Here is a 15,869-nt window from a genome sequence, read left to right as displayed (position 1 = left end):
AGAGAGAGAGAGAGAGAGATCACAAGTAGGCAGAGAGGCAGGCAGAGAGAGAGGAGGAAGCAGGCTCTCTGCAGAGCAGAGAGCCCAATGCGGGGCTCGATCCCAGGACCCTGGGATCACGACCCGAGCCGAAGGCAGAGGCTTTAATCCGCTGAGCTACCCAGGCGCCCCTCTTTTGCTTTCTTAGTAAGAAGATACCACTTTGATGTATTTCTTTGGTAATGTTTTCACATTTAATTATGAAACAATGCCTTGTGTCTTCAGTTATCTTAAGTTGTCAAGAAATTTTAAATATTTTGTCTAAAAATACATAATTTCAGAAAAAATAAAAATACATAATTTCATTGTGCATCTTTATATATTTATGGAATAGCAGTAAAACCAAATGGGATCACTGAATTATTTGGGAGGGAGGAGAGCATAATAACCATTTCCTTAATTTGAGATCTTCAAAATTTGCCAATAACATTTATTAAAATACCTTTTTAGCTCAGTTGATTAAGTGTTCAAAGTTCTGTGCTTTGTTGGTGAGACCTTGCAACCCTGTTTTGCCAACCTTCTGTACTTCACATACCTATGTTCCTAGAGATCATTTTAAAATCAATGATAAACTAAGACACAGGGCACGCTCCCTTTTTTTTTGCCCCCCTACTCAGTGTTGATGACTGATTTCAAGTTCTGTTCCCCTCACAGTGATTGGCTGGCATAATACCTTGTATAAAATGTGTTTAGTTGAATTTATTAAGTTCCTAATGATGACAGTAATAACATTTATTAAGTGAAGTTAATTCACCATGCAAAATCTCTTAATCTTTTGCAAAAAATCTGTTAAGTGGGCACAGTTATTAACATTTTGCATATGAGGAAATAGAGGATCAAGAAGGATAAGTTATGTCATACAAATCCCAGGACATTGGAGAGCTGGTACTGGAACCCAGCCATAACACTGCTGCCTCCTTAAATTGCAGTGTCCCAGACGTAAGCTTTTTAAAACTGACCTTGGCTTCTCTTGTGATTATGTCTCTTTGGAAGGGCAGGCAGACAGAATAAAGATACCTATGTAGGATGAATGGGAGCTCCCATTATGTTATGTGTTATAATCTCTTTTAACTCTCCTGTACAATTTTTGGAGTATCAGGTTGTCAAGATTTTTTGTTTATTTTAATAATTTGTTCTCCCACTGTAGATAGCAAATATGAGCCCCTGAGTTTTGATAAGAACAGTTGAAAGTTGAGCTTTGTTCACATCACTTGCTATTACCAGCTGTTCATTTTAAGCTTTCGGAAACTCTGAAGAGAATTTCTGCTGATGAACACATAATCTGGATAGAGGGTAATTTTGCTTTGTATTTTACTCTTGCCAGGTTATGTTTAGTCCTTTTCCTCTTCTCACCCCTACCCCAGTTCTTAATGCTGTTTTGGTGACAAGAAAAGTAACTGTATCCCCCTGTCCCTGCCTAAATCCATGAATATGGTGATAAAGCAACAGAGAGGTGGCAAAGATCAATTAAAATAACTTTTCTATTTCTGAGTATGTTTTATTTTTCTTTATTTAGTAGTTGGGAAAGAACAAATTTATTTAGAAATGTGAACTATACGTGAGTCATTCAAGAGGAAAATGATCCACATTCATAGGATTTCTCTGGCCATTTTAAAATATGCTAACTGTCAGTAAAACTTAGAAAAGGAGAATATGTGATACTGTTTATGATTTCCTTGGGATCTGAAATCTTTTGTATGTGACTTATTTTTAAAGAGAACAGGAAAATATTTGAATTTGGTTGGTTAAAAATAAATTGTTAGTTCTTTTTGTATTCTATGGCAATATATTGAATATGTCAAAAGAAAGAAGGTGTTTAACCTTGAAGAGTTAATTTTTTTTTTCTTAAGGAAATGCTGGCTCTAGTAGACTTTATTTTGTGTTTTTTATAAATAAGCAACCCTTCAGTGGGGCTCAATTTTGGAACTCTTGGAAGCACTGCAACTCCTGCAACGACATCTGCTCCTTCAGGTGGTTTTGGAACCGGGCTCTTTGGATCGAAACCTACCACTGGGTTCACTCTAGGAGGAACAAATACAGGTAAGGAGGATTGTCACATTTCAGGGAGTAGGTATGGGATATTCTTTTTAAGGTTCTGGTCTATATCTCTTCCCTTTATAGGGATTGTCATTGGTGTCAAGACCTAAAAAATGATAAATATTAAGATGAAAAAATATATAGGGATATGGAATTAAGGGCCAGTGATAGGCCTAACATTGGTTATGATCTATTCTAGTGTAAAGGGGTTCCTGGGATGGCTCAGTTGGTTAAGGGTCTAACTCTTGATTTCCACTCGGGTTATGATCTCATGCTTGCAGAATGAGACCTTCTTTGGGCTTTAAGCTCCTTGGGGAGTCTGCTTGAGATTCTCTCTTTCCCTATCCTGCTGCTGCGTACTGCCCCCCCTCCCCCCAGCTCTTTCTCAAAAATAAATAAATCTTAAAAAAAGAAGAAAAACAAATTTAAAGAAATGAGGTTTTTGTGTTTTTTTTTTTTTAAGATTTTATTTATTCATCAGAGAGAGCGAGAATAAGCAGGGGGAGCAGGAGGCAGAGGGAGAGGCAGGCTCCTCACCGAGCAAGGAGCCCATTGCAGAACTTGATCCCAGGACCCTGGGATCATGACCTGAGCTGAAGGCAGCCGCTTAACCAACTGAGCCACCCATGCATCCCAAGATCTCTTTTTTTAAATAACTTCTTTTTTGGTATACTTGACACAAAGAAGATACACCTCTTTAAATATAAAGAATTAATTTAATTTTTACATTAGAGTATATAATGCAGTGTTTTACCTTAGTGAAGATAAGTCAAATTTACCAACTTGGACGTTAATTTAATTTAGCATATGTGGGGGCAGTCAGCATCCTTTCTTGCTATAACATAATTTGCCTTCCTAAGAGACGTTTTAAGTTTTTGTATTGTTAAAACAGTTGTTTCAATGGGAAAAGGGCAAGAGGTCAAGGTTTCTGGTAGACATTTCGATAATAAAAATCTGTTTTTTAATACTTAAAAAACATTTTAAGTATTAAATATTTGGTTATTAAGTTAAAAATATGTTTCAGTAATGCTGCCATTTAAAAAGCTTATTTCTTTATTTACTTTTTATTCTCTACCGTCAGGGCCTCTTGGTCTCTGTTACCACTTTTTGCACTGACATTCCAGCTTTGATGCAACTTTTCACAGCCACACATAGAAAATGTAAGAACTGCAGGAATGCGGGAGCCGCCAGTGAGCTCCTTGAAACAACTTTGTGTGCCCGTGTTTGCTTGGGGTAGCTTTTTTTCTCCTTGCCTAATGTTGTTATAAGCAGTAGTTGTTTGCATTTATAAATCTTATTCCCTATATAATTATATATAGCCTGTAATATGAAAACCAGCGCTATAGGAAGAACGTTTCTATTAGCGGTTATGGTGGAAGATACTGGTTGTTGTAGTATCATATCCTGAGGGTGACTCTAAGTCTTGCCCTTGTAATAAACCCCCCCGAAATGTCATCTGCCATTGATGATTAAATTTTATTTCTCTTTTTGTCCCCAGGAATAGCAACAACTATAACTACAGGATTAACTCTGGGTAAGAATTTTTGAGGAAAGATCCCAGATCTGTGGTTTTCTTCTCTTCTCTTTCTTAATATCTCACAGAGCTGGGGTATAGAAGGAAGCATGTAAGGAACCTAATATAGATCACAGACACTGACTCATCATACAACCTTTCAGTATTGGAGTTTTTAAAAAAGTCAATGACTTTTTAATTCAAAAAAAAACCCTTTAAATACAGAAATGGTTTTTTCTCTGGAGGTTTATTTTACATTGTATTTTTGTAGTCATTTGAACCCCTTTAGTGAAAAAAAAGCAACAAACTATAGACCAGAAGTCTTAGAATTAAGCCCTGGTTGTACCTCCAAATCATTGTGAGGTCTTAGGTAGTCATGTAGTATCTGGCAGCTTTTGGTTATCTGTAAAACAAGGGTAGGACTGAAAAGTTTCTGGGTTTCTTTCCAGCTCAAAAACGCATGGTTCTCTGTAGTGATATGCCAAAGGGAATGTGAGTAAGTAGGGTGGCAGTTAATAATGTCAAAGGAAATGAATGAATGAAAGGACAGTGAGGAAACTCAGTTAAAGTTAAATTTATTAATTTAATTAAAATTTGAAGTAAACTAAAGATTGGTGGACTTTCTTCATTTGGTTGCTACTCACCTGTTACCAGCAGAAAGTGTAACAGATCTGTTCACTACCAGAGTTTTGGACAGGATTGGCTTTGGGGCAAGAAGTTGGATTCTCTTATTTTCTGAGATTTTAGAACCCATACAGGATTTCAAACCACTGTACTCTGGCAGGAATTTCTGGTTGTGGTAAGGGCAATCCAGAAGTTTAATTTCTGGCAGCTGCTTCTCTCAGTGCCTTTAGGGAAAGCCAAAATGCAGGTCATTATGTATTTCCTCATTTAATAGTTTTGAGCAGCTACTACTTCCTAACTCTGTGGCCTTGAGTATACATAATGCTTTGAACATTTAGTATTAGCTGTTGGTGTGGTGATGATACTCGTGGTGAGGGTGGTACTAATGATGTCAAGAGCATGAGTATTAGTAAGGCATTCAGTGGGTAATGAGGTGAAGGTGACTGGCAGGTATAGTAATATGTTCTTGTATGACCTGATAAGTGCTCTAACAGATGTATGAAAGGCACCAAGGAAAGTAGAGGAAGATAAGAGTAGGGGTTTATTTTGGGGGCAGGAAACCTCATTCCTGATGGAGAAGTGCAATAGCCCAGTCATAAGGGGATTCAGGGAAGTAGGAAGAGTACTTGGTTAGAGTTTAGGATTCAGAAGTGGGAATGGTAGGGAGAGAGGGGGTGTGAAGAGCAGGTTGGAAGTAGATAGGAAAGGTGGTTGTGTGCCACGCCTTTTGACTCTAGTGTAGAGATAGTATAGAGCTAATAAGAGCCTTCAGTCAGAGAGAATCACCAGGGTATTTTTTTTGTTGGTATTCTCTCTTGTTTTTAAAGTAACTGAAATAATTCCAAGAATAGATTAAAGTTTAGAAGGACTGATAGCACAGAAACAAATTAAGAGGTTATAATTATTCTTGAGAGGGAGATGACCTGAGCTAAGGGTTTTGAGGATGCTTATAATCCAGGGATATTTCTGCAGTAGAATCAGCAGGATTTGTGACTAGTAGAGTGCAGGAGAGAGAAGGGATGTCAGGGGTGATTATGGTTTCTGGCTTGAGCAACTGAGTGGACCATAGCAGGGGATTTAGGAAATTTTTTGTGTAGGGAGGCGTAGAGGTGCAAAGTTAAGGGACATCCTGGTAGAACTAACCAGTGGAGACTCTGGTAGGTATAGATTTAGACCCGTGTTCCCCTAGTTGAGATTCTGTAGTTGGGAAGTATGGGAGCAGGCCTGGAGCCATAGGCAGTATCATTTAAGAACTGAACAGAGGAAGGAGATGGACAAAAGCAGACTGGAAGGAGTAGCAAGAGTTGACAGAAGAAAGGAAGAGCAAACAGTAGAGAACGGTGGTTTAAATAGCCTTGGAGGGGAGGAATATTTTTCTGTTGAGTATAGAGCAAAGGAAGGGTAAGTCCTGTTTTAGGTAAATCCAGTTTTAGGGAAATCCAGGGGTAGAACTGAAATTGGATTTCAGTATTACCACATTGATGGGACTTTTTCTTGCTTTTCCTAAATCATAGCATCCTCTTTTAATTATTTACCATGATTTGGTTCCAACTTCTATATTTTCCTTTTTCATACCCACCCACGTATCCTTCTAGCTACAAAAATAGGGTCACGAACTTTTAGGGTTCCTGATTGAAACTGGTGTAATACATATACAGTTATGGTAAAATAGGATTTGTTTGTTTGTTTGACACAGGAACGCCAACTACTACATCTGCATCTACAACAGGTTTCAGTTTAGGATTCAGTAAACCTGCCGCATCTGCCACACCATTTGCTCTCCCTATTACTTCTACCTCAGCTAGTGGTCTTACTCTTTCGTCTGCTCTGACATCAACTCCAGCAGGTGAGGCAGAATGGAAAAAGTCACGTTTTGTGGTTGAATTTTGTTTTGTTTTTGGCTGGTGAATACAGGTATCCACCTTATTAAAGATAACTTCAGTTTTGGAAAGTTTTTATTTTAATCACTCAACAATTATGATCCTACAAAGATCATCATTGGCTTTAAAGCAGCAGGGGCCATCCCGGAAGTTGATCTCGATTTACAGAGCAAAGCAGGGACAGGGTGAGAGGTAAAATGTAAAACTATTAATATTCACTTTGTTTTCAAGGTGCATATTGGTGACGAGAAAGGATAAAGAATTTGCGTAAACCTTGCCTGCCTTAGGATTCATTCCATTTTGAAGGCGAATTTGGTGTCCTGGATTGAAAACTCTTTATTATTCTCTGGAATCAGTTACCTTATACCATTCTAGTGTTACCTAGAACTCTTATTTGTGTCACTAGCGTTTGCGTTATGGTCTTATTTCTCTTTATTCTTAAGTATATGTAATTTTATCTTTAGCAAGTAGTTTTTTAGGAAAAACGAGAGTGAATTTTGTCATGGATGTGAGGGCTGTCTTTTTTGGTAGTGGAGGGGGAATGTTTTGTATTTTCTCCAGTGTTCTTAGAAATGATGTTTCCTTTTGAAGCCTTACAGTTTTACTTTTTATAGCATCTACAGGATTTACCCTAAATAATTTGGGCGGAACAACAGCTACAACTACTACCGCATCAACAAGCCTTTCCTTAGGGGGAGCCTTAGCTGGTTTGGGAGGTTCACTTTTCCAGAGTTCAAATACAGCCACATCAGGTAATTGATGGTATTCATTTTCCGAAATAGTAAATATTTATATTTAAATTTACTTTATCTGTATTTTGACCTTTTGAACAGACCACTTTGTCTCTTTAACCTGAATGGTTTTTTTTAGTATGAAAACAGAATTATAAAATAATGGTTTTCATGCATAATTGGACATCTTAGCCATATTCTAGAAAAAAATTTTTCTGCTTCTCAGTATTGACCGACTATATAAAGAAACAAAGAAGGGCCTGTTTAAGGAGCCTATAAACTATTCTAGAGAAGTTTATCAATAAATGGCAGTTGTAGAGTCTTGGATCATTTGGTATCTAAGTTCATTATAAAACAACTTGACCTTTCAAGCCCTGGTTTTAAGAATGGCTTTCCATTACAGGCATCAGGAAAGGGTATTAGCATGCTTTGAAGGCGAGGTTTTAGAACACAAGTATTAAACTTATAGTCAAGCAAAATACTAAAGTATCAATTCAGTTGGCAGAGAATACCTAATATTTTCCATCTTGGATTGATTTTTCATTTCTTTCTTATTTTGAAATTAGCCTCATGTTAAGGATTCTGTCGATGTTTTGAGTATTGGGAATGAATAATAGAGGAAACATGATACTGTATATAATGTAATATAATATCATGTAGGAGGAGAAAAGCTTTCCTCTGATTTGAAAACATTGTATAATTATCTCACATAGCAATATAACATCAAGAATTTCTCTTTAACAATTTATGAGTTAGGAAAAACATATTTTTTGGCATTGAAACATGTTAAAATCATAGCATTTCCAGTAATATATATGTTCATATATAATGGCTATTTAATTTCAGAAGTTTTACTCAATACCTCATAGGTGTCTAATACTTGGTCATGTGGGAGAGATGAAGGAGTATGACCTAGTGTTTTCTATTAAACAGCTCTTTCATGTACTCTGTTCAGGTACTAAATTTAGTGAAGAAACTCTGGGTCAGTGGAAGGGGAAAAAAGGAGTTGGTGAAGATTATCTGTAAAAATTTGTAGCATTCAGGTTTGCATTATCTTTCAAATACTTATCTTTGTCACTGTAGTCTCACCTTGTAGGTATTTAAAATGTCTCCTAATAGCTAAACCACTGGATGACTGTAACATACATTTCTTTGTAGGATAAGTATTTAAACATCTCTCCTAAAGATTCCTATGAGAGTAAAACACAAAAATAACAGAAAGGGGAGGTGGAGGATTGTTTTTGTGTCTTGCCAATGAGTTTTTAGGCCTGTTACAATTTTTATTAGGCTCTAGACACATGTCAGTGCTTGATTTACGGTTGTGCTAAGATACCCCTGATTTTTTTTTAATGGACATTTATTTAGCTGTATTTTTTTTCACACATTGTCAGTATTTAAATCCAGTCTTCATATATCCCATGCTCTTATTCAGTACATCTACTGTTTCTTCTGTTTAAAGTAAATAGCATCTGTCCAAAAAGAACCAAAGTTATGCGAGCTTGGTAATGCGTGGACTTAGATGATTTACCAGTGCGTGGTCTTTAAAATTTTGCTACTTGATTTACAAGCATACATTCATAACTTAAGATTAACTATAGTTTAGCCCCTTCAATTCTTTTTGTCAGTGAGGTAGGATTTAAATAAATGAAGTCTATTTCTTTCATTAAATTTTTTTTGAAAAAGCTTGGGAGTATGAAATTTGATGTTTGAACTGTAAGGCTTCTGACTCTCAGTTCTTTCAATTTCATGAATAATGAAACTATTTGCTTTATGTTATACTGAAATCTTATAAATCATTACTAGATTATTTTATTTATGTAATTTATTTATCTGTTACCAGCTTTACTGAGGTATAATTGAGAAGTAAAATTGTAAGATATTTAAAGTGTAGAGCATAGTGATTTCATATATACATGCACATTGTAAATGCCCATCAAATTATTAACACATCCAATACTTGATTATTTTAAAAGTATCCAATTACAAAGCATGACTAGAAGACAAGAAGTATTCACCTGAAAATATACAAACTAAAACTGCTTTTTCAGGAGGATTTAAAAAAAACAAGTAGTATGTTCACATTTATTGAGTTAACAGATAAACTCTGACCTTTTTAGTAAAGAAAAATTAATAGACCCATAAATACAGAGAACTGATGGTTGCCAGAAAGGGTAGGGAAGACAGGCAAAATGGGTGGGGGGGTTGGTACAACCTTCCAGCTATGGAATAAGTCACAGGGATGAATATCATCAGTGGTATTTTAATAAGGTTGTATGGTGACAAGGTAGTGACGCTTGTGGTGAACATAGCATGTATAGACTTTTCAAGTCACTGTTGTACACTAATGTGACATTGTGTGTCTACACTTTAAAAAATTACCTAAAAAGTAAAGAAGTTAAAATTATATTATCCAGACTACATACACCATTAAATCCCAGCTTTAGACTTATTCCGTGTTATTTGCTTAAACCAATTATGAAGAAAAATGGGTTCCAACTTGAAAGCATTTGAGAATTTTGGCCATTAAGGGAAAATCATTGTAAAGACTTTATAAATTATATTTGGTTTATTTGTAGGACTTGGACAGAATGCTTTAGGCTTGACTTTGGGAACCACAGCAGCTACTTCAACTGCAGGCAATGAAGGTCTTGGTGGTATAGATTTTAGTAGCTCATCAGATAAAAAGAGTAAGTAATGTTATGGTCTAACAATAACTTAAATTTCTATGTCAGGAAGATTTTTAGTTATATGTTCAGTAGTAAAGTTTTTACTTTTAAATTTACTTTGTATCTCACAAATTTTTTGTGTATTACGTATTTAAGATTTTATTTTTATAGAAAACTGAGTTTTGTTTATGCATATGGTTATGTAGTTATCAGTGTGTGTATTGATATATGTTCTTAAGTTGGGATCATGAACGCATATATGGTGTATAAGTTGATACTTGAACAACATGCTTTGAACTGTTTAGTTCCACTTATATGTGAATTTTTTCCAATAAAAGTAGAGTACTATAAATGTGTTTTCCTTATGATTTTCTTAATATTTTCTTTTCTCTATCTTATTTTATTGTAAGAATGCAGTATGTAGTACATATAACATACAAAGTGTGTGTTAATAGACTTTATATTGTCAGTAAACTTTCTGGTCAGCAGGAAGCTATTAGTAAAGATTTTGGGGAATCAAATTATGTACGGATTTTCAACTGCCTGGGTGTTTAGGACCCTTAATCCCTGCATTGTTCAAAGGTCAACTGTATTGCTTGGTAACCTGTTCTTTCTCATATGTTATATCACCAATATTTGTCAGTTCAGTAATTCTTTAGGAGTGTTTTATTGCTGCTTAAATCAGCTTTATGAATCCATACATCATTAATCAGCCATCATTCCATTGTTAGTGTTTGTTTTCAGTTTGTATATTCTAGGAAGTATCAACATATTGAGCATCTTTATGGGGAGAGGCAATGTGGTATTGTAGCTTAAGGGGATAGACTTGAGCTGAAATCATCTGGCTCCAAATCCCCTCAACTGTTTACAAGCTCTGTGACCTTGTTCAAGTTATTTATCCCTTTGTGCTTTAGTTTCTTTATCTGTAAAGTGGGGGAAAAGAACAGTAACTACTTGACGTTGTTGGTCCAAGGATTACAATTTATAAAACTTCAGTAGAGCCAGGCACATAGTAAGTGCTCTCTATGTGTTTGCTTTTATTATAAATTTTCATTCGTATTTTTGATTATTTTTTTAAGACAAATACCTAGAAACTGAATCATTGGCTTAAAGAGAGAGAGAGTTTTGGAGACTCTTGGTAAATATTGTGAAATTACTTTCTAGAAAGATTTTACCAATTTATTACCCACCAGCCAGTATGAAAATGCCCTTCTCACTGTGCTCTTGCAATGCTGAATGTTCTTTTTAAAAATTACCAATCCAGATTCATTTTGAAAGATGTTTTAGTTTTGTTGATTCCCTGTGCATGATTTTTTGTTTTGTCTTGCAATGTCTCTTCTGCCTCTGATGAGAGCATGTTTCACTTATTGCATTGAATCCTCTGAAGAACTTAGAATGAGGTAACAGATGAAGGTGTCCATATATCTATGTAAGAATTTTTTATTTGGATGTGGTTTTTATTATGTAGACATACTATTCTTGGGTGAAGTACTGTTTTAAAAGCTGGCTATCCTAAAATCTTTTTAAACTTAGAAAATTTAGGATAACTTTGAATGAAAATTTTTATTTTATTTTACTTTTTTTTTTTTTTTTAATTTTATTTGACAGAGAGGAAGAGACAGCTAGAGAGGGAATACAAGTGGGGAGTGGGAGAGGGAGAAGCAGGCTTCCTGCTGAGCCAGGAGCCTGCTGCAGGGCTTGATCCCAGGACCGTAGATCATGACCTGAGCTGAAGGCAGATGCTTAACAACTGAGCCACTCAGGTGCCTTGAAAATTGATTTTTAAACATAGGGGTCTGTCTCTTGTTTTTACTTAGTTTTGTTTGTAGCCGCATCAAAATTAGAAGAAATAATCTTAGATGTTTTAGCAGCTTATTTTTTTTGATCAGCTGAAGCAGTCTGGTACCCTTGAACTACTTTGATTTTAATTATGAAACTGGTTCTTTCTTTATTGTAATTGCTTTTAGGCTCCACGTGAAAGACCTGATTGAGGCAAAGGAGTAAGAGAAATATAAGGAGTTAATCTCCCTTAGCCCCCCCCACTCCACCTTCCCCCCATTGTCTTCCTCTCGTGTTGTGCCTCAGAGTTGAACAAAAGGAGTATGTAGAATAAGTGCACATGACCTGATATACCACATCCAGTTCCTTTTAACCTGCTATACGTGTCAAGGGGTTCTTTATTAATCTAAAGGATTTCTCTGTTTCCCTAGCAGCTGCATTAGTTAGCCTGGACCTGCTGTATTGGGTTTGATAGATGAAGAGAGGTAGGAAGCAATGTTCTGTAAGTGGGGGCAGCATGGAGTAAGATCTAGAGACAAGGATGATCTTTACTCTTTTGAAGAACTGCTGGAAAACCAGCGAGCTGCAGCATGGGAAGATCAGATTCCAGATGTCATAAAGGGAAGGGCCGTGTGTGTCATCTTAAAGAGTTTTGTAATTACACGGAGGACAGTTGAGACCTACTAGAGTTTTGATGTGAATAATATGACATGAGATATGTGTTTGAAGAAGAGCATTCTGGCAGCCATGTGGAAGATAATGTGCAGGAGGGCAGGAACAGAGGTGGAGTGCTGACAGCGAGCTTTTATAGCAGTCTACAGGTATTACAGATGCAAAGCTAGATGGACTAGTCAGGGCCCACGGCAGGCTAAAAACAGGCCTAAGTTTTATATACGCAGGTTTGTATGTATATAAACTTCTGTAAATATAATAAAAGTGGGATATCAAAGAAAGAGCAAAATAGTACGTTAATGAATAAAAAAGTTGAAGTCTGTGGGAAAAAAATTAAATCCCTGCTTTATCTTACTGTGTCTCATCCAATCAAAGGCTTCCATCTGTAGAACATGGATACCAATTTCAGAAATGTTAAACTATGAAAGAGAAATATCAAAATACAAAGTAAGGAAAAATAAATTATAGTTAGATTAAAAAGGTAAACAAAAGAAACCCTATGGATAAAGGCAAAAGGTAAATGACAGATTGGAAGTAAAATACTTGATGTTTAGATGCTTTTTTTTTTTTCTTCACATTTTAACATCCGAAATTGAGATGTATCTTAAAATTAGGGTCTCATTTTAGAAATAGACACATAAAGTATATGTATGACACAATTAATATGCTTAATGTTGAAATAGCTCTTAGAAGTCAGTGAGAAACATACCTCAGAGATGAACAAATAGCCTGGATAGACCATTCACTAAAGGAGAAATAGGCTTGTCTAATGAATATTTGAAATATTTTACTTAGTACTGTCAGAAATATGAATTTAGATTATAATGAAGTGGCATTTTTCACCTATGTACTGGCAGTGATTGTTTTAGAAAAATGTACATTGTTGTTGAGGGTGTGGTGGAAAAATTACTTATTCATAGTAGGTGGGAAGAAGTTGTTTTAAAGGATCAGCTTGATAATACGTCAGCTTTCCTTGATGTAATCTTTGACCTATAAATTCCTCTTTTTTTTTTAATACAAATAAAGTCATGCACAAGTATTTGGAGATAAAGACATTGACTGTAGCAGCATTGTTTATATAGTAAATGCTTATATGTTAAGAGGGTTGGGCATAAAGGTTCTGATACAGCTATGTCATCAGTATTCTGTGGTCATTTAAAATCATGTTAAGTGACATGAAAAAGACTTAATTACAACATCCTGAGAAGATATGTTAACATAACTTACGGTCATCCTGATCACGTTTAAAAGTGTGTGTGTAAGTGCCAAAACAGGTTGAAAGAGGAACCATTAGGTTCTCTGATGGGATGAAGTTTTGTGTGTTCCTGTATTTTCTTAATTAAGCAGGTCTTATTTTGCAGTGTGAAATAAATTCTGGAAAAGCAGAAAGTGAGTCACTGCATTTTGCTGACGGAGCATTTTTACTTTTCTACTTTTAGACATACACTAATAAGGATAACCACTAAATAGGTGTTCATGAGAAAGTTGTTGATATATCTGCACACATTAAAAGCATCATCTTAAAAAAATTGCTGCTTTTGTAAAATATTTAGAGACGTCCAGGTAGTCTGACATATTTTAGTATTCTAAACTGATAGAACCTAAGAAAGCATCAAGTAGAACTTGCAGGAGGTAAACTGTGCTAAGCAAGAATATTTTTCAGAGATGATAGTTGAAAGAGGAAGATTCTTGTCCTTGAAAGAAATAGATACAAATCAGCTACGTAACTATCTGTTTATGTGTATACAAACATGTACCCATAGTATGTTGTGTTTGGAGTTTGTGACAAGTGACCTCACATGATGTCTAAGAGTCTGTCTGTAAAATGCTTAGAAGTTTCTGTTTATACTTAAGTTTGTGTTATATTAAAACTTGAATTTGGAATACATTGTTAAATGACCTGTTTTTACATAAAGCTTCTTGAATTTTCTAGGTGATAAAACAGGAACAAGACCAGAGTAAGTTTACAATTTAACTTTTAAAGTATTTTATTTGAAGAATTTTATTTGTTAATTTATAGGCAGGTGGTATCATTGGAAGTAAATGAAACTATATAGACATTTAGAAGAAAAATTCTTTGACTCAGTTTTCGTCTAAAATAAAATAATAAAACATATGCTCTGGAAAGATTTTGGAAGGTCAGATCTTTAATTTTTTAATCATTAGGAAAGTTTATAACCAATTCTTTCTGGAATACTTTATGCTCAGTTTTACGTATATATACCTTTTATATATAAACTACTATATCAGTCCCATTCATTTTCTGATGATGAAGAGGGAGAGAAGCCTCCATATACATCATATAGGTTTGAATATCACTATTTTTACTACCACTTATATTTTCTCACCTAATTTGTATTACATTAGATAAGACATTTGTAAATAAATGATCAAGTTCATGCCTCCAAAATATCTTACGTATATTTTAGCCCTATTACATAAATGAGAAAGCTGGAAGAGACTGAGGTTTGCTTAGGGTTCTATCAAGGAAGTAGTAGCAGATCTGTGACTGAAATTTAACTCATAATTACATTACAGCATGCCAAATTTCACCTATTCCTATCCTCATTAAATATTTATGATTCCCTTAGCCTATCCCTAGGTTTTATTTTGTTGTAGAATAAATTGAATTATAAAAATCAAGTAAAATATAATGAGCATCTCATTATGAGAAGTTTGTAGACTTTCTTTAATGAATGCTTTAATATTTTTGAACTGAATAAAAGGTCAGTCATAGAATTTTTGAGCCAGGGGAACTTAGTTCAATATTTAATCTCTTGTATTTTCTAATTTTTTTCTTAAACATTTGGTCAGATGCATTTATGTGTACTTATGATAGTTGCCAGTCTTTTTAGAAATCTCCCTGTCAGATGAATTGTTAAAGCTACTTTAAAGGTCAGGAAACAACAGTTTTTTATAAAGAGATTTGAAATCAACCATGAGAGCTATAAATGGGGAATATTTGTTTAACTTCCTCCCTTTTAACACTTATGTAGTGGAACTCAGCTGTCAGCTTTATAACCTCAATGGCTTTGATATATCTGTGGCATTTTTCTTAGGGATAGTAAAGCACTGAAGGATGAAAATCTACCTCCTGTCATCTGCCAGGATGTTGAAAACCTCCAGTAAGTGTGTCAAATGTAATTAGATATATCATGTTGAAGAATGTTAGAATCTATTTTAAGGGGAACATCTCTTCTTCCTCAAACATTTTAACTTGGGTAAAAATTTTAATATTTTTATAAACAAAGCAGAATAATGGGAATTAAAATTCTGTTACTGTCATTCTGAAAAAAGCATGTGAACTGTGGATGAATTTTTAATATTTCCTTTTTCTTTAAAACACTAGGACTCTGACCAGCCTATAGTAGATGTACTTTTTTCCTGTAGGAAACCAAAGGTGTATTTTTTTAGAATTCAGTTTTATGTATCTTTTTAGGAAATTTGTGAAGGAACAGAAACAGGTACAAGAAGAAATTAGTAGAATGTCTTCAAAAGCCATGCTTAAAGTACAAGAAGATATTAAAGCTCTGAAGCAGCTTCTGTCACTGGCTGCCAGTGGATTACAGAGGAACACCCTTAATATTGACAAGTTGAAAATAGAAACTGCTCAGGTAAACTAGCTTACAGTAATTTTATTGTAGGGTTTTGTTTTGTTTTATTTAAGTAGAAATTATTATTTTATAGGTTATAAGACTTGATACAGATACACTGTAAGAAAACTGTATAGCATGTGTACTTTTTAAGAAAAGATTTTATTTATTTGAGAGAGAGAGGATGAGAGAGAGAGAGAGAGAGAGAGAGAAAGAGAGCATGAGAAGGGGGAGGGTCAAAGGGAGAAGCAGACCCCTTGCTGAGCAGGGAGTCAGTTGCAAGACTCAGTCTCGGATTTCAGGATCAAGACCTGAGCCGAAGGCAGTAGCTTGAC

General features: G+C 35.1%; 1 protein-coding gene across 3 annotated transcripts in view; it reads left to right on the top strand.

Moving 5' to 3' along the window:
• LOC111159904 (nucleoporin 58) overlaps positions 1–15,869 on the top strand; it is a 41,248-nt gene that overhangs the window by 3,400 nt on the left and 21,979 nt on the right. For 2 of the 3 annotated variants that reach the window (XM_022522581.1, XM_022522579.1), the window contains exons 2-9: positions 1,937–2,079; positions 3,575–3,610; positions 5,910–6,059; positions 6,708–6,845; positions 9,401–9,511; positions 13,875–13,899; positions 15,001–15,066; positions 15,381–15,555. In XM_022522581.1, the coding sequence (XP_022378289.1) occupies positions 1,937–2,079; positions 3,575–3,610; positions 5,910–6,059; positions 6,708–6,845; positions 9,401–9,511; positions 13,875–13,899; positions 15,001–15,066; positions 15,381–15,555 (844 nt within the window). The remainder of the gene's footprint in view (positions 1–1,936; positions 2,080–3,574; positions 3,611–5,909; positions 6,060–6,707; positions 6,846–9,400; positions 9,512–13,874; positions 13,900–15,000; positions 15,067–15,380; positions 15,556–15,869) is intronic. The other variant, XM_022522580.1, reaches the window with a different exon arrangement.

The sequence above is a fragment of the Enhydra lutris genome, unplaced genomic scaffold (genome assembly GCF_002288905.1).
Source record: "Enhydra lutris kenyoni isolate GAN:26980312 unplaced genomic scaffold, ASM228890v2 scaffoldscaffold71, whole genome shotgun sequence".
NCBI lineage: Eukaryota > Metazoa > Chordata > Mammalia > Carnivora > Mustelidae > Enhydra > Enhydra lutris.
The sequence above is the reverse complement of the archived record's forward strand: the minus strand, read 5'-3'. Positions and strand labels throughout refer to the sequence as shown.